The sequence below is a fragment of the Pieris brassicae genome, chromosome 4 (assembly GCF_905147105.1).
Source record: "Pieris brassicae chromosome 4, ilPieBrab1.1, whole genome shotgun sequence".
NCBI classification, from domain to species: domain Eukaryota; kingdom Metazoa; phylum Arthropoda; class Insecta; order Lepidoptera; family Pieridae; genus Pieris; species Pieris brassicae.
In genome coordinates this window covers 2,440,535-2,459,847 of record NC_059668.1, presented here as the reverse complement: position 1 = coordinate 2,459,847, position 19,313 = coordinate 2,440,535, and the positions used below count along the sequence as shown (strand labels likewise).

At 33.7% G+C, this 19,313-nt stretch overlaps 2 protein-coding genes across 5 annotated transcripts; one reads left to right on the top strand and one right to left on the bottom strand.

Annotated features, from left to right (window-relative positions):
- The first annotated feature begins 187 nt into the window (after positions 1–187).
- Positions 188–2,611, top strand: LOC123708734 (ATP synthase lipid-binding protein, mitochondrial). 2 transcript variants are annotated; one of them, XM_045659590.1, is made up of 4 exons: positions 188–306; positions 753–830; positions 1,284–1,470; positions 2,230–2,611. In XM_045659590.1, the coding sequence occupies exons 2-4, from the start codon at positions 786–788 to the stop codon at positions 2,391–2,393; spliced, it is 396 nt and encodes a 131-aa protein (XP_045515546.1). In that variant the 5' UTR covers positions 188–306; positions 753–785; the 3' UTR covers positions 2,394–2,611. The 2 variants fall into 2 exon arrangements, with proteins under 2 accessions (XP_045515546.1, XP_045515547.1); XM_045659591.1 differs by having other exon boundaries at positions 301–443.
- Positions 2,612–4,359: 1,748 nt separating this feature from the next.
- On the bottom strand, positions 4,360–18,358 carry LOC123708134 (double-strand-break repair protein rad21 homolog). Of its 3 annotated transcripts, none has more exons than XM_045658666.1 (21): positions 18,283–18,358; positions 17,740–18,040; positions 17,546–17,661; positions 17,130–17,313; positions 16,819–16,999; positions 15,000–15,112; positions 14,601–14,716; positions 13,935–14,031; positions 13,274–13,421; positions 11,946–12,166; positions 11,714–11,827; positions 11,283–11,376; positions 10,665–10,739; positions 9,998–10,117; positions 9,456–9,569; positions 8,780–8,881; positions 8,245–8,577; positions 7,882–8,021; positions 7,138–7,224; positions 6,742–6,918; positions 4,360–6,378 (listed from the first exon to the last, which is right to left on the bottom strand). In XM_045658666.1, the coding sequence occupies exons 2-21, from the start codon at positions 17,995–17,997 to the stop codon at positions 6,253–6,255; spliced, it is 2,916 nt and encodes a 971-aa protein (XP_045514622.1). In that variant the 5' UTR covers positions 17,998–18,040; positions 18,283–18,358; the 3' UTR covers positions 4,360–6,252. The 3 variants fall into 3 exon arrangements, with proteins under 3 accessions (XP_045514622.1, XP_045514623.1, XP_045514624.1); XM_045658667.1 differs by having other exon boundaries at positions 7,882–8,006; XM_045658668.1 differs by lacking the exon at positions 10,665–10,739.
- Between the last annotated feature and the right edge of the window lie 955 nt (positions 18,359–19,313).

The following is a 19,313-nucleotide window of genomic DNA, read 5'->3' as shown; positions in this document are numbered from 1 at the left end:
TCAAAGTAAATATCTTGGCATAAGATAATTACAATACTTTTAAGATATTTTAATATTTAAAATAGTAATATAATTTATAATCACCAATTCGCTACATCTTATATAATAAATATTAAGATGAGAATTTAAAAGTGTGTTACGTAAATGTCATCTGCGCAGATCAATAGTAATTGTCCGATTATAGCGGAACTTTCGCAGTCTGCGCAAGTCAACCAATGACAAGAGAGATTGTATAATCTGTTAGTTCTTCACCACTCAAAAATTGAACATTCCAAAGGCCGGTCTCCTCCTTCTCGGTGTTCTTTGGTAAGTGTCGTAGAGAATTGTGAATCAGTAATCGTGAAGAAGTGTCGGAATCCTAAATCGCCACTGAATAAAAAGTGCTAATATTGTTTTAAAAACGGGTGCCGTGCGTGTTAGTGAAAATATTTATTAGTGATTTTGTAAGTTGTCACTCCGGGTAAAATTCTAAGATTCTATCGGCGATTCGGCCATTTTCCGCTATACTGATTATTATGAAAATTACGCCTTTAAATTAATGTTACTTATAGCGTTTCTACTACTGCGATCCCACGGATATTATTATTAGAAGATTTTATGTAAAATAGACATATTTGATCTATAGTTACGTAGTCTTAAAAATTACGTAACGCTCTGCGGTCAGTCTGACAAAACCTTTTACTTAGACATTTCTCAAGTAGAGCTCGACCTAACAGTTAGTAGTTCATTAACGGGACATAATTTTATTTCAGTATTCATTCGCCGCACCCTAAATAAACACAAAAATGCTGTCTGCTGCTAGATTGATCGCCCCTGCAGCCAGGTCTGCTGTGAGTATATATTTTCTATATTTTCACATTCAAGTGTATATTTCATAAATTCTAAATAGTATCTAATATCAAGTTTACTATGAAGTATTAAGTCAAATTATCAACCTATATTTTTCATTAGGTAATCAATATATACAAGAATAAGTCTACTTTTACTTGTTCTATTCAAGATTAGATTATTAGAATATACTTTAGACATAACAGCCAAAATAATGGACTCACTGCAGTAAAACAGCTGATTGTTATATAACATCTTCGAACATAGGTTACCTAGTACTTATCAACTTAAATTAAAGCATGAGTCTTTCACAGTGGACTTCTATTACTTACACCTATTCAACCTTATAATTATTGAATAATTGTTAAAATTTTGATACCTTATAGAGTTGATGCCAGATAGATATGAGTATCGTATGATTTATTGAAATTGACATAATTCTTTATAACTTCCAGATCTTCAGCAACACAGCTCTTGTGAGGCCACTCGCAGCAGTCCCCACACAGACACAAATTGTGCCTGCTGTCCCCGCCCAGGTGTCAGCAGTGCGTAGCTTCCAAACCACATCAGTTACAAAAGATATTGACTCTGCTGCCAAATTTATTGGTGCTGGTGCGGCGACAGTAGGAGTAGCTGGCTCCGGTGAGCAATATTTAATTAATAATTTTGCATGTTTTTGCCTATGTAAGCTTAACTACAGTTTTTACCTTTTGTTAATCCTGGTTACAATATAAAAATATGAAAATTCATAAGGTTTTTGGTGATTAATATTATCTTATCTATAATGAAGTATTAATTGTTCTTATGTAAATAACACTCAATGGGGCTTACATAACGTTGACATTTTGGGAACCATCTTGATTGGATTTGACGATTAGATCTTATCTAAACTGCAGGTCATTTTTAACTGAGTTATGTTTTAAAGATTTTTATATCAACTTTATGAAAATAATTTGCTCAGAACTTAATTTATACTTTTCTCTAGGTATTGGTATTGGTGTGGTGTTTGGATGCTTAATAATTGGCTATGCACGTAACCCCTCCTTGAAGCAGCAGATATTTTCATATGCTATTCTAGGATTTGCACTGTCAGAAGCTATGGGACTTTTTTGTTTGATGATTGCCTTCCTTATGCTATTTGCCTTTTAAAAGACGTTTTAATGCTTGTTTTTTTAAGACTTTTATGTACAGTGTATATTGTGAATGTTTGTAACTGTGGTATATGCATGCTTGTTTTCTGCTACTAACGGTCGCCATTGCTAAGGTGAGTGCTTTTTTGCTTTATTTCATATCAATACTTTTCATTGTCAATAAGTAAGGTACTAAGTAAATTGATTTCTTCATGTAATAACAAATAATAAAATCTCTTAGAAATAATTCTAATACTATACAATATTTCAGGTGCCGGTATTGGAACAGTGTTTGGTTCCCTTATCATTGGTTATGCCAGGAACCCATCCCTGAAGCAGCAGCTTTTCTCATACGCCATCTTGGGCTTTGCCCTGTCTGAGGCTATGGGTCTCTTCTGTCTTATGATGGCGTTCTTGCTGCTCTTTGCTTTCTAAACAGTTACTCTTAAGAACACTACTACTGCCATCCTTATGAGGTTTCTGTGAATACAATCTGGAGTGGACGTGGCGAGGAATAGAATGTGTGAAACCTCACCCTCATAGTGGTGTAAGGACATTTTAATGTGTAAATGTGTCACACCAGTGTGTCATCAGGAATGCAATTTATTTAATTATGTAGTATAAAAATCTGCAAATAAATCGTTGGACGTAAACATTCAGTTATTCCTATTCCTGGTTTATGTGTAGACTGTTAATATAATCATGTTAAATATCTCCCAGTATAATAATGTGAAGATGGTGATGATTTAAAGCCAGTTACCACTTTGCGTGTGTATATCATCGTCTTTTATTGTTATGCTCATTGGTAATGTCAGCATCTGTATTGTACATTTTTAGGGCGATTAAATGATACAAACCAACAAATTTTTTTTACAAATTCACCTTTTATTGCTGATTACTCTAAAATTTTATATACTAGTAAAAGGCTTAACATGAGGCTGATATTACACACAGCTAAAGTTCCATACCTATTTTATTCATAGAAAATAAATCTAAATGTCTTCTCAGTGCAACCTTTTAAATGAATTATGGTGTTTATTTTTCTTTCTAAAATATAACTTTTTTTAACACTTCTAAAGTGTCATTGATATCTTCTAAAGTTGGGCTGCATAATGTAAGTATAGTCCATCGTTAATGGTTAATAAATTTACAGAAATTATAAAAAATGACGTTGCTAAAATAGAATAAGTGACGTACACTCCTTGGCCTTGACAATTACGTAAATAGTCAAATTTCGTATTCATATAAGAGGTAGAACATTCTTACATTCAATACATATATAAAAAATCTCTAAACCAATGTTTTCCAACCTTTTTTTCCCATGCCCCTTTTACGTTAGCCTTTCTAACATTCTTAGTTTACTACAAGTACGAAACACGTAAGTAAATTTTATAATGCCTAATAATCAAAAACTAAAATTCCAAGTATTATTAATAAATTTGAATAGCCCCCCTGTGGGGCGTGGTCCCCACGTTGGGAAACGCTGATCTAAACTATATCGGGAATCATATTACATAACTGCTGCAGATTCCAATCAATGGTCTCGTGACTGGTATCTTCGTGTGATTTGGCTATCAACCAACAGTTCACTTATTCATGGTGTCCATGGCGATAAGTGTGTTAACGCAGCTGTTTTAATACACCTCCCGATGGGGCAAAAGCAATCTATTACAAATCATTAATATTTTAAGAAAAATATGGTCAGCAGTCAGCTAGCTAGCCCGGGAATCTGAGTCGAGAACGTAAATCGTCAAATTACGATTATATTTGTAATGGTCAATAGTTATGTAAATTAAAAACAAATGGTGCCACAATTTTATAATCCTGTATAAGACATTGTAGTTCTTTCATGACTTCGATAGATCCGACGAGGATATATGAGTACTGTTGTAGTTAAGTTTACAGATCATTTACTAAACACAAACTCTCACCAAAAAAATATTTATTTCAATTGCTCTTGGGCTTTTAGTTTACAAGACATTAAGATTGTCATTTGATATGAATCCAATAAACTAGGGTTCAAACTAAAAAGTATCGTGGAATAAATTAATTTTAAAATTCAGTTTAAGTACTCTGCCTAGCAGCTTGGTCAGGACCTGAACACTGCTAGTGCTGTAACTAAGATCTATTATTTCCAAGGCTAGCTGCTTTGCATAGCGTTGCCTTATAATATCATAACACCAATGTCGATAATTTATATAACAGTGAAAAGTAATATTTTCATGTACATAGATGATTATGTTGCATCATACATAGTCTAAATGTAAAAAATACACTTCATATTAAATGACTGATTGACTTGATCAATTTCTTTAACATGGGTGGAAGTGGGTGAATCTTACCAGATTTCGGCTTGAAATGAAGTTCATAAAATGCATAGGCAATAAATAATACAATTGTATATATTAACAAATTCTTTATTGCAAATAAGTGTCGATTATCCAAGTATGTACCTCCCATTCAGATATTACAACATAAAACAGAGTGGCACAAATCTTACCGTTCTTAGGTACATAGCGGAGAAATACACACTCGGATTTTTAATTACAGTTTAACTTAATACTAAAACAGGTTCAGGCATTCTGAATGCTTTTAATTTAGAATTTATACACTCTGGTCGTAGTTACAATCTTTAAATGAACACAAAATATTACCGCACTTAACCAAAATCTCTAATCGTATAAAAAACATTCACACATCGCACACTCAACTCGTATAAACATGTAAATATATTGAATTTCTTTTATAATAGACAATGTTCTTTTAATTTATTTGGTGTTCAGTAATGCATTACTTAACATTACACATCTTGTACATAATTTTAGGTTAACTACTTAAAAAATATTTTTTAACTAACTTGGAATAACTTAAGTGCAGTTACATTTACTTAATCATTGATTGGCTTCTGATTCCTGGTGCTGATTCTGACATACACAAAATACAGCAAAAGTCCGTCAGGTATAAAAGAACTTTAAATTAAGAGGGCTTAATCATAATCTCAATTAACAGGATAAATATCACTTCAAGTCAGTTGCTAGAATTTTAGTCTAGTTAATTTAAATTGTTGTACACGAGTACTAGCAATACTGTGATATACGTAATATTTGATAAATCTTTAAATAACTTGGAACTTACATGCATAATTCAGAATTAAAATATTCAACATTCAAAATACATTATTAGTTTTGGTATTTGTGATATCAGTATAAAGAAAACATGATTAAGTAAATGCACTCAATACTTAACAAACATGATTTCAAAGTAGTTTATGATAACATTCTTAACAGTATGTGTCGAGCATATATCTGCTGACTCCGTAGAATAACTAATTACCATTCATTCTTATTTACAATTATATAAGAAGAAAGATGTGGGTTTAAAACGTTTTATCAACACAATTAATTAAATAATCACTTCATGGAATAAAAATATAGATTCTACGGCGCCAACAGTGATAACATGATTTCGTTTGAACCTATTAGGAGAATATTTACTATTGTCATAATTGAAGCTATAAAACAATTTAAACTTTACAATAATTTCCCTTAACCTAGAGCAAATAAAAATAAGGCGATTCACTACATGTCTAACCAACAAATACACTTATCGAGCTCACAGAAACTTATTCAAAGAAAAGTCCACTTTATCGCTTAAGGGTATCACTTTCACTTTAATACTTCATACTAAAATATAGACCCTAAGCCGAAATTGACGATATGTAATGTCACAGAAATCCTTAAATAAACACCGACGCAAGAAGCTGTGATAAAGTAGACTCCACTTTAATGTTGCAATCCAATACTGAGATCAACATTTGCTTATAATTTTGGTCCAAAATGGAGTTTCTATGAATTCGAGATTTTCGCTTTTCACTTACACAATATTACCCTTGAAGGGTAAAGTTTTTAAACGACAGCAAACCTAGCTGATATTTGTTTATGTTATATACAACATGCTATAAAAAAGTTGAGAACAGTGCAATCCTGGCGGAAAGTTATAGAAATCTAAACTAATCTATAAATATTGAAATAATAAATAGACGATTCGCAGTTCCAATACTTAGATTTCAATGACCTACTAAAGGTAATATTCTTAGCGGTACAGTCGTCATGGCAACGATTTAAAGAGAAAATAACTGCTTTTATAAGGGTTGATATCCTAAGCTCAAGAAAAAATAATAAAACCTGTGCTGACAAAACTTTCCATACTAGTTGCTCTTACAGTAAATAAATGATTATAAAAATCCTTATCAGTTAGGAGAGCTGCTATTAAAAAAACTAACCCTCGCTTAGACTTATAGTGCTTCCGTTTCGAACTGGGTGCCCCGGGATATAGTAATGGGTCCGTATGTCTCGTTCTGTTCTAGTTTCAATACTTGATGCTTTTTGAGAACTAGTAAACTGTAGAATTTCTGGGCAACCTGGAAAATAAATTATTTTTTCAAAAGCTTTTAACGATACACAAAAGGAAATATTTTCAAAACTTATTTCGCAGATTTCAATGCTAGCGTGTTAACAACATATTGAGAAGCTAAGGAAAACGACTTTTTCGAATAAAATGTTTCAGAAAATTTTAAATAATTTATGCAATATTTAGAAAGTTAGGTTACAAAAAAACAAGTTTAACATTTTGCTTAATAAGGGACAATAGGAAAGTTATTTTCACGAAACTTTTATTAATTGAAGGAAGATTTGCAGGTAGTTACAAAAAACTACTCATTTTAAAATAGGGCGGACAGTCATGTAGTGCTGGATTATTATTACTTATATACAAAATAAAATACCTGTTTCCTATTATTATGCCTCGGTGCAAGCTCTGCAAACATGATGCTCGCTTCACCGATGAGTTTGGGCTTCATTAAGGAGAAGAGCTGCGCAGCACGACGATTCAAGACTCGCTCCTCGAACTGTTCGTCTGTCTCACCCGCCTCACGCCATTCGCTGTCTCTGCCCTCTTCCGGCTGGAATTGACACAAATTATAATAAAACATGTGTTTTATGTTGAGGAGTTTGGTAATTATTATGCTAAAACAGAAATTAAAATAGCTGTTTGTTCATTTCTTAACGCAGACGATCTTAAGAACATAGAAATAGTATTTTTGGTGGTCAACGTATGTTTGTTGGAGGCGATATTTTACTATATTTATTATATATGTCGTAGCAAAATATAAAATACTTACGTTCTCAACACTCAAAGGTAAGTCATAATCATGCTGTGGACTGTTATGACCCTGTTGGTCATCATAGCCTAAATTCGTCAACCCATTCTGAAAACACACAATTTTTTTTTTAATCAGCATAAATCAAAAAGACTTCAATAAAATCATTTTAGTAGGTCGTGCTTTTCGATTTGTATCGTCTGTGCTAATTTTACTCAGGATATATAAAATATACCTATTTCGTTTTTGGTTCGAAAAACAAATATACAAGAGAATAAGTCTAAGTGGCCAGTACAACAATACGTCAATTTCATATGTGAGGACCTAATATTAATCGTTCGGTTTTTAAATAGATACATAAAAGTATCTAAATTAGGGAGCGTTCAATTATGTATTACGAACGCATTTGGGGGGGGGGGAGGTGTCCGCTACTATTTTCTACTTTCCAGTACTGTACACCACATAATGGTAAGTTTTAGGTTTAAAGAGTCACTGGAGTTGGCCAAGAAACGTTTTACTATTGGAATCAGAAACGTTACGGCGCGTTTCATTGAGGGGGGTCAAGAATCTCCATAAATTGCGTGACGTAATACTCCCATAGACTTAAATCTAACTGAACAAGTATAGAGAAATGCACATACAAAGTAGCTTAACTTGCTTAACTTTAGGTTAATTTTATCTCATTTAACAGAACAAGTCTTTTTTCTTTTCTTTATATTGAATCAGACTAATGTAATTGAAAAAATAGAATAAAAATAATATTACCTGGTAGTCCCCTCTGCTCATAGAGTGCAGATGGTCTGCAGTAGCCAGAAGAGGGTTGTGGGATCCACCCTGGGGCATCATCGGCAGTTCAGAGTTGGGGTGCAAAAGACCACTGTGCTGAACACCTGGAAATAACACTCCTTGGAATTATTATTTAACAGTGAACATTATTATCAAACACTACATGCTACACTAGCTAATGTTATACTCATCATATCACTCTCATGATATACTTGACATATATGTCCAAAACATTTACACAATTGAGAATTTATAAACTATATAACTTTTAACAACAACTGGTGAATAGTCTATAATATATAATTTCTATGATATAATAATTACATATCTTAAAAATCTTACTTGTAGGCGTCATTCCACCATGTCTTAAATCTGACGGCGTCATTCCTCCGTGTTGTAATCCTGCTGGTGTCATTCCTCCGTGACCCAATCCACCGGGTGTCATTCCACCGTGACTCAAACCGGCTGGGGTCATTCCACCGTGTCCCAATCCTGCTGGGGTCATTCCTCCGTGCCCTAAACCTGCCGGAGTCATTCCACCGTGAACCAAGCCCGCCGGCGTCATTCCGCCGTGTCCTAAACCAGCCGGTGTCATTCCTCCATGGTGTAATCCAGCGGGAGTCATACCGCCATGTTGTAGGCCAACTGGCGTCATTCCTCCGTGATCCAAACCACCTGAATAGAAAAAGTGTTATTTTTTACCAACTATGGATAATGTATATTTTGCAAGTCTGTGTGTGAGTTTTGTACATAACTCTGTTCCTCTATAGACTTCAGAAATGGTTTAGGAATAATAAGAATAAAGATAAAATTTTCAGTACTACAACATGCAACTACAACTTGATGAAGCAAAGATATAATATTTAACACAACATACCTGGTGTCATTCCTCCATGATGTAGGCCGGCAGGTGTAAGACCGCCGTGGCCGAGACCACCTGGGGTCATACCACTGTCCAAACCTAATCCTGGAGTCATGCCTGTAAATATTAAATATACCGGAATTAAAGTATGTACACGAGGCTACAATATGGCTTAAATAATAATAATAAATAGGTACACAATGTTATTATTATTATTATTGCTGCAATAAAAACTAAAAGCACAAAAACACCAACAGAAGAGTCTGAAGAGTCAAATTGCTTTACTTAGAAACAAAAGAATTAAGAGAAAAATACAAATTAAAATTTTGAGCTAACAACATACATGGTTATTCACTGTGCTGGGCTTTGGACACACAAGGTAACAATATATTCTTTCTTGCATATTACTATCCCCTGTTTTATATTCTAATCCAGTATTTTATTGATGTTGTTTATAATGTTGTACACATTATGTTTTGGGGTTACATATGTTGTGGGGTTGTGTTATTAATTTACTGCTGACATCTATGGATCAAAGTATAACTATTATATCAGAAACGAATTGGATTGAACCTTAATTTTTTCCCAAAAATAAGTTTATTTAACTAACATAAAAAAACCAAAGAAAAAATTGTAATTATGATGTATATTTCTTTTTTCAAAATGAAAATACTTGTACATATATACATACCGCCATGGTGCAATGCCGAGGGTGTCATTCCACTAGAGGCTAAGCCAAGGTCTAACGGTTGGTTGTCACCATGATGAAGACCAGCTGGAGTCATGCCGCCATGAGTCAAGCCACCTAAAAATTTATATTAATATTTTAAGTTTATTTATAACGCCATACTTAATGCCAGATTAGTTAACGTGTGATTTAAGAAGTAGGGCAGTGGAAAATATTTTTCCTTTTAATTTTTAAGATATGTTAAACTAAATTAAGAAACTGTTAAGTCTTAATGAACAACTCTAAATAAGAGGTAATGAACGAGCTGTTGAGTTTCTAAAAGAACTATTTCTTCAAAGTCTAAGTCTTCTGCCTAGGATTTCTGAATCTATTATGTGCCTGACACATGTGAATCATTACGTCTATGGCATGCCAAAAACCAATAGAAAGAAAAATTTATTGGTGCATTGTGATTCTAATATGTATAATGTTTATTTTTAACCAATCTAAAACTTATGGAGGAGGTTATCAATTCAAAGATTTAATAAATATAAAACTTAAATTACCTGGCGTCAATGCTCCATGTCCAAGTGAACCTGGCGTGATGCCACCTTGCAGAAGAGTTCCAGGTGTCAGAGAGCCCAGTATACCAGGAGTCAATGGGGCACCGATGCTGCTCAGCATACCTGTCAATTATATAAATTAATATTAACTTCATATATCAAGCGAGAAACAAGAGTTTTTAAATATTTTTAATAAGGTTAAATTGTTGATTCTAATTAATTTTGAAAATATTTCAATAGAACATGCTCTATGCCATAGGCAATTACGGGATCCCTAAATAATCCAAACTTATGTCAATCATAACAACATTTATGAATATTTATTTGTATCCAACAATTATACATGTGTCCCAAAAATTAACGCCAGGTCAAAGTTCGATGATACCGTAACCGTACGGATGAACGTACCTTGGATTTAGATCCACGAAACGAGAGAAAATTTACAAAAATATATTTATATGTATGTACTTGGTATTTTAGGTTATATACCAAGATCTCAAAAATCGTATTTTTTTCAGTACAGTCGGATCGTTATTATCATATATTAGATACAATCATAAAGATAAAGACAATCACAGGGTGCATACAATTTGATTTCGGCTTAACATTGATTTATGGAACGTCTGTATATATACTATTTACAAACTTTGTAAGGCTTCATATCATTTACCTGGAGTGAGAGGAGATTCATCATCAGACCTCGGTGACTGGTATCCAGGAGTGGGTTCAGGCACTCGTTCTGACTCTACCCGCACCACACCAAAATGAAGTTAGTTGAAATGTGCAGTTAGATTTTGTAATAGTTTACTGTTATTTAGTATTTTAAATATATTGTTTTCAATATTTGCAATAGTCTAAAACAACAATAAACTACTACACAAAGATGAAGCATGATATTAAATAGATTTCAATGAAATAAGTTAGAAACAGTCGGAGAATGAAAGTTATTGCTGTCTGTCTACAGCGTGCTTAATGAAAGAGACAATTATAATTAAAACATAGAACAATTGCCTTAATTCCAAAAGTCATTTGAATATTCAGAAAAATAAAGAATATGTTTTGTTATTGCTGTTTGCTCTCGTCACAAAAAAAACCCTAATTAAATTTCCACAATAGAGAAATGTTAATCTTGAAAAATATAAATACTATTTTTTTGTATGTTACAAAGACATATTTATACTTTAGTTGAACAAAATCTAATATTTAAGAAGTCTGAAAAATTTTGTACACGGGTTAATAAGCGTGTTAATAAGTAAAGTGAAATATGAGAAAACGTATGAAATCTTACCAATAGAAGGCTCATATTCTTGAGGCACGGGAGTCGGAGGCTGTATGTCAGGTAGAAGCGCCGGCACAGGTGTTTCCGGTGCGTGGTGAATAATCTGAATAAGTAATGTGTTATATAACACTGCATAAAATATAAAACACCATTTCAGTTTAGTGATGTCATTCTGATTTTTACACAAAAAGAGATACCTAGCTACCTACCAGGTTACTACTTTGCAGTCTATTCAAATAATATCATAAAACAATAATATCCAGTACATCATATTATAATTATTATTATTGTGTATTATATGTACCTCATATAATAAAAAAATATTTAAAGGTTAAATAACAATTTAAGCTCTTAAAACACGTAAATTATATATCAATATTTAGCACAAATTCTCGACTGTCCCTACAGAGAAATACATTGTGTATAAATTGTTGTCATACCTCCTCGTGCCTTCGTTTCCTTCCTCTGGGCTTCGCAACGGGCTGCTCGGGCTCCGGAGACTTCGCATCGCCATCTTCGTTTTCACTGCGCAGGGTCATGTTGCGTTGGTATTTCTGTAAAATATGTTAAAATTTATTTTAAAATATATAAATGCTATTTCACCTCATGAGAAATAAAATAATTTTGTTTATCTATACTAATATATATATTTTTAATACAAAACAAACATACCTTGAACAGGACCCTCGAAGGTATAGGCCTAGCGGATAATGTGAATAATTTCTCAACACCTCCGGATTCCTTCCAGTGCATCAATCTCCTGGTTGGAGGAGCCAGGTCCAGTGTTATCACGATATCAGACGTATTGCTCAACTGGTTCTTCATCTCTTCACCGGTTAAGTTCTTGACTTCGTCCACTATAAGTTTACGCTTACGTTTCGTTTTTGTGATGCCTGTGAAATCAGATTATTTAATAACAATATAATGGAGTTTAGTAACCCGTGAAGTAAAATATAGCATATGTAATTTTTTTTTTATAATCAATGAAGTATACATATTTGCTACAAAAGAATGTAAATTCCCGTGCAATCGGATAGAAACTTTTCTTTATCTGGTATTATTTTAAGTGAAACTTCTGCACATGAGGGTAAAATTTTCACAGATGATAATAATAATAATATTAGAGTCACGAAGATGAAGCAAATAGCCATTGAGCGAGAGTAGAACGAAAATAGATGCTAGTTTTACAAGATATTTAAATAATGTTGAAACACGAACTTATATTGCATAGTTTACTTATCATTATACCTTAGTCACAACAATAAAAATAGAAATCGCGTCGGATAATGTAAATATCGAATAAATAAAAAATTATAATTTGTATTAATTTGACACTTTTAATATTTGAATGACAATTAAATTCCTAACAGGCAGATATCTTTTTCCCTCCCTCTAAGTCTCGGAAATCTTAGGATTTAGCTTTGTATAAATATGAACAAGACTTAAAAATTAATTTGCGACAGAAGTTTCACTTCTGATATGTGTACTTTGTATGCACGCACTTTTTTTCGTCTGGAATATAACACAGCACTATATGGAGAGGCGCAATATAATAATATTAAATAAATGATTTTATGTAATATATATATGTATATAAGCTCCTCGTGGACAGAAAATCTATCTAATAAGATTCCACCACACTTTTGTAAATTCCTTTTGTTTTTATATTATGTATACATACAAAAAATCATATACGTTAACTACTAACTCGTCAAATATACAATTCTGGGGCTTACTTTAAAAACATAAATATGCTTTGAAAAATATTTTTATAACAGAAATAATGAAATGAATTACTCAGAGTTTTATAGACTTAGCACCAAGACTTTCGTATGTCAAATTCAATTTCATATGGGAGTCACGCTTAATAAGTCGTAACTCTCGCCTCTGAAACACTACTTAGGTAAATTCAAAGCATTGTTTATTAAAATAAGCTGCCTTCCAGTGCCGAAAAAAAGCAAGATGGTCTTTTTAAAGCCAAAATTACAATTACTATCTACCTTTAAGCACAGTAGCGTCGACTGGAGCCAAAGCGAAGGATTCTTCCTCGTTTTGCAGCAAAGTAGTAGAATCGAGCGCAGGCGCAGGTGTCTCTGCACGCACTTCCGGCCGCACTATTTCCGGTTGGGAGTCCATCCCATCTACTTCCTGTAAATGAAAGATTATTTTGAGTTCTCGTTAATAGCATTTGGCTAATTATATGTATGTATATATATACATATATAGTACCAATCATTTTAAACAGCTGTTTGTAGTTATTATTTAGCCTAACATCAGGTTTATTTAATATCTTCCTTAGTATTTTCTTTTATTAACATAACTTTTGCACATTTAAAGAAAACACTTATTTGAACGTTGGGAAAATTATGTAAAATAATTATCAGTTTATAATAATACATAGCTTCAATCCATTAAAACGGTGTTTTCTTTTGTTTATTTTCCTTGTCTATCCTTTAAAACATATGGTATTAGTCCATTTGTTGAATAACAGAAAAGGTTTCAAATAACTTAAAATTACTTACTTAGTTATACCTTAATTTATTTTAAACATACAAAAGTTTCACACTTTATTCTTAAGATAGTAAAAATAAAACTATTTAAAGTAATTAATTTATTTCTATTTAAAATTAATTAATAAACAAAGTCTAGAATAGCTCTCACCATAGGTATGGGCAGTGTAGGCTGCATGGGCGGTGGTGGAGGTGGCATAGCGGCATCTTCGGATGGGGGACACTCCGGCGCAGGAGATCCCGCCCAACTACATACAGTAATAATTTTATTAATTATCACCTACGCCTCGGGTATCTCTCAAGACTTTTACCACTTTATTCCAAACGAAACTTAACTGGTAAGCGCAAAAAGCTAATCACCGAGTTGTTTAAAAAAATATCAATGAATTAGACAACATATAATTATAAGTATTCATTATATATTTCAAATATATATATATATAAGAGACGCCCACTGGCGTTATGTCTTGTTTACGACTGGTCTCCAGATTTTTTTCTAATGGTCAAGTAGGTGACACACGCCGTCGACCTTTTGAATCTAAGTCATGCCTGTTTCCTCGCGATGTTATTCTTCACCATAAGGGGGGTTAGTGTTAAATGCGCACATATAATGACAGTTACTCCATTGGTTCACAGGTACGAGTGAAATATTTAACAATCAGATGAATATTTATAGCTATATTTGTATCATAAAACAACTGCGTCTATAAACAGCAGGTGCAGTTGCCGCCCTGAATACATCTTCTCGACCTCATGTAATGGAGGCCGGTCAGTGGTTAGACTAGTCAGTGGGTGCCACGGATTCACGTAATGATACCTGTGATGTGGAGAATCCCCGGCGTCATAATGGTCTCCCATGTCATCGTCAGAGTCAGGGGCTTCAGGAGCCGCTGCCGTGTCGCCACCGCCCACTCCGGCTGCGTCTATTTCAGCCTGAAACACAATATATTGCTTTTAGTATACACATTTAAATACAACACTTTTAACTGATTAAAACGAGAAGTTATTACATTAGTCCCGGCCTCAGTAAGAGACTGCTACATTATGTTGACAGATAACTAGTCGGTATTACGCAATATCGTTGTCTGCAATATTTTGTTGGATTTTTACAAAAGACTGTTCTGCCAAATCCAATCCCTTCAAATTGCTTCATTAATGGGCTTCCCAAATGACACATGACCAAACATACGTGTTCTTAAGTTTAACGTTGACTTACCTGCAATGATTGCGGCTGCGCAGATGTCCCGGCCATTCCGGGTGTAGCGCCGGCGCCTGAACTACTTGCTGTGACGTCACCGAATAGATCACCCTCAAACAAACCGCCGGCGTCTGGAATTACACAGTTACACGGATGTCAGAATTACTCTCCATGTACGTATAATAATGATAATGATAGTGTTAAACTTCAGTTTCATCCAAGTGGTTGGTTTCTCAATTTTACTGTTAATTACTCTATACTTTCACAGTATCTATAAATCTATTTGCTAGTTGTGTTAAATAATAAATTCATTTTTTTTCATTAGCGCGTATTTACAATCACCCCTTAGACTATGAGCGAATCTTTCATGTGGTGCTGTCATGTGGAGTGGCTTCCTATTGGAAGTATTCATGCTCCTCACCTCACCTCACCAAGAGCTACTGCCAGTCTTCTAGCTCTCAAATATTATGACGTTCTAGTCGTCTCACATACTGTTCTATGGTGAGTTGGTGAGTTGGCGAGCAAGTTCGTTCCGGTAACAGATTGACAGCTCGTATTTAGCTGCCACTCACTGGATTTCTTCTTTAATGTGCTCGTGAACTTCGTCGTTGTACCATAGTACTTTTAAAATTGCTCTTAAGACCTCGTTCTGTCGTCGCTGAAGTATATTTATGTTAGTATCACTTGCGCTGCCCCACAGTTGAAGGCCATATGTCCAAATGGGCTATAGGATGACTTCATATATAAAAGGAGTTTGTTGTCTAGAGAAAATCTCGAGTTTCTTCCTAGGATCTTGTATAGGTTGTTGTACTTAAGTTGTAACTCCTGCTTTTAACATTTGATGTGGTACCTCCATGTTTCACCACAATCAATGTGTAAGCCAAGATATCTTACATGGTCACTGTAGGTCAGAATAAATTGGTTCAACTTTACAGGTATGTTTACTTTGTCAAGGCCTCTGATGTCAGTCTCGGCTCTTTATTGCTTGCTAATATAGCGGTGTCGTCTGCAAAAGTTGCTGTGGTTATTCCTGGCAATAGCGGTAAGTCAGGTGTGTTCAATGAGCATGGGGTCGTGAACAGATCCTTGCCGTACCCACCCATTAATGTTTTGATATTAAAAAGTTGAGTCAGTTTCTTTCACAAAAAATACAATCCTCTAGGTAAGATTTGAATATTGGAAAGTAGGAGTGGGAAATATTCTCCTTGATATTACATAGTAGGCCTTTGAGTCAGACCTTGTCAAATGCCTGTTGGATATCCAGGAATGCTGATGAGCAGTATTTCCTTTGTTCTAAGAACTTTCTTACGGCGTCACATATTCTGTGAGCTTGTTTCACTGTGCCATGGCATTGTCTGAAGCCGAATTGATGATCTGGTATCTCTTTGTGCTCCAAGAGCCTTGACATATTTCTGCGAAAGAGTAGGCTGATTGGTTGGTAGGATATTTTTTCTGTCATTAGTTTGCAAGCCTTATAAATCATGATGATTTTCGTGATTTTTTACGCAATAGGGTAGCAGTCTTTCGTGGTAGTTCCACCAAACCTCTTTACTTATCAGATTGTAACCAAGTGCCTTTTTACTGACATTTGTTAGTTTTTATGATTTCTGCAGGTGACACGCTATAATGTATCTTACATTTGAAGGTCATGCTTTAGAACTTGATTAACATTTCCCGCTTCAAAGTTGTCAAGTGTTACATTAGGTTTAAAGGAACTTGTTAGATCGTTCGCAAACAAATCCACTTTTATCTTGTATTTGTTTGCTTAGCTACAAGAAAGGATAATTTTCCAGAGTGATTAGTCTATTTTCTAATTAACTAATTGAGACAAACTTACGTCCAAAATCTCCAACATCGGGTATAGAACCGCCAAAGCCGTCATCCAAGTGAGTGTTGGGGGCAGCTTCCATCCTTGGTGCATGAGATTCTGCCAGGACTGGAGCAGCTCCACCTACCCCTGCATTTTGTCCATCCTTCCCTAATTCAAGAGATGATCCTTCCGCAAATAACAGGTTGCTCTAAAAAAAAAAATTATCTTGATTGTAAAAAACGGGCAGCTAGGCAGGCATTAATTTGTAATCATAATGCAGAAAGGTACAAACAAATTTTCAAGAAGAAACTTGAACTGTAAAAGCAAATTTTACATACTTGTTCCAATCCACCCTCATTTCCAATGGCATCTCTCATTATATCTGGATTTTCTGTATCAAATCCCATATCACCAAAACCATCATCATGAGTGACTAAGTTTAAGGACCCATAATCCTCTCTCATTGTAATCTCTTCTGCCCGTGATTGATTTAGGGAGAATTGGGCTTCAATGTCTACTTCACTAAGTAAAAAACAAATTATTGAATAAAGCATATAAAACTAACAACTTTACAATGTGCAAGTATGTAAAGGGTAATACTTCTTTTGAAATATACGAGAAGTATTTAGAAATATTTGTTCATTGACAATGTATATTTTTATAGAGTAATCATAGTATTGTAATTTATGTATGTTAAAAAAAAGTTCAAAATAACCTTAATAGAAATAAACCATAAACATTATTGTTAACTTACTTAAGTTCAGGCATTGCTGTATCAAAATCATGAAACACCTCAGGCAATGTAATAGCATTCATAGCTGCTTCTCGATGTTCCTCAGGCAAGTCTACCATACCAGGCCTAAAGGCCATCTAAACAGAGATTTCCATTTAACTTAGTTATTTAAAAGCAAGTTTCTCTATTTCACAAAGAAAATTAAAAGCACTTACTTTGATCTTAACAAAAGCTTCATTACAGTCTTGCAAAAGGTACTTTGCTTTTCTAGAGTATATTCTAACAACACCAAGCAACAGATGGCCTGATGTCCGCAGAGCCATCTTAACTTTGGGTTTCAGAATTCCATCAACAGACTTCTCTATGTTAGTTTCAAATACATGAGCCTTGGTTAACTTCTTATCCCAATGGGCGGCCAGCCAAATTTTGGCCAGTGGGCCCTTTTTGGCCAGCACAAAATGTGCATAAAACATTTTGCTTGTGAATTAAAGTCTGGCCAATTACATCAAAATTGTTCTGAAAATAAGACACACACACATAAATGTAGAATCCCAACCGCAAATATTAAGAATTACACAGTTTAACTGTTTCTTAGCAGCAGGTTTATTTAACAACGGTGATCCAATTTGGCGCCCATTCCGTAAGGCAATTTTTTATTAGTGTTTCAGTACGCTAGTATACTAATAAGTAAAAATAAAATATATACAGAGGCTATACTCAAATTATGGCGTTATTATTAAAGTCTATTTAATGTTTACCTAATTTGATAACATAAAAATTACGAATTTCACCTTCCACACAACGTAAACATGACAACAATTACGCTTTCAAGATGGCGGAACAAAAGTATAGATAATAGACAATAGAGTAAAACGTATTCTTAGTATTACCAGAATAAAGTGACCGTTCACTTTTTAATAAATTCAATAATATATTTGTTATATGGGCTAATATAATAATATATTTTATACGTCTAAATACTTAGTGTATTTAAGTATTTTAATCTTTTATTTTACCACATTAAGAATTGGCAAGGAGATTTTTTTTCTTGAAAATAATAAAAGGAATAAAGAGCTAAACGATAATATCTAACAACACGCCAACCAAATACGCCAAGAGGTTTAAAAAAATAAATTATTTATCAAAGTAGGTACTATAGCAATGCTACGACCTTAAATCTTAAGACGGCTATCTTTCTACGCAGACTCGAATAATCTCGAATACATCAAAATATTAACGTCCGTAGTGAAAGATGTATATATAAATGTATAAAGAAGTTGGATAAGAATAATGCGTTATGGGGTAGCCATTACGCATTATTGTTTTTATCGAACCCACTAATTAATATGTGTTAATCGGACTAATATGGTTTAGGAAAATATAATGGACATATGAAAAACATTTGATTAATTGCCACTGAAACAGAAGCTTAGCTTCTTAATTTTTATTTGAGAAGGCTATTTTGTTTAAATTATCCGACTAACTTAATATTACTCGTTAAAATCAATTATATCCCAATTATATATTATATCTTCTGTCCTAATTTACTTGGCCTTAGTTTTTGCGCTTCTAATATTTAATAGCAGTTAAATGTTTTACAACGTGCATTGTATTACAATATATTTGGATATGTGACTATATATGAATAGAAAAATATAGAAATAAAAAATGAATTTAGTTCTGTTCTGGTTTTGAAATTAAACTCTATCTTTGACAATGTAATGAGACTGATTTAGTTCTTAAAAGAAAGAGGTTACTTATTTGTAAAACAGAATACTATTGTTTAAAT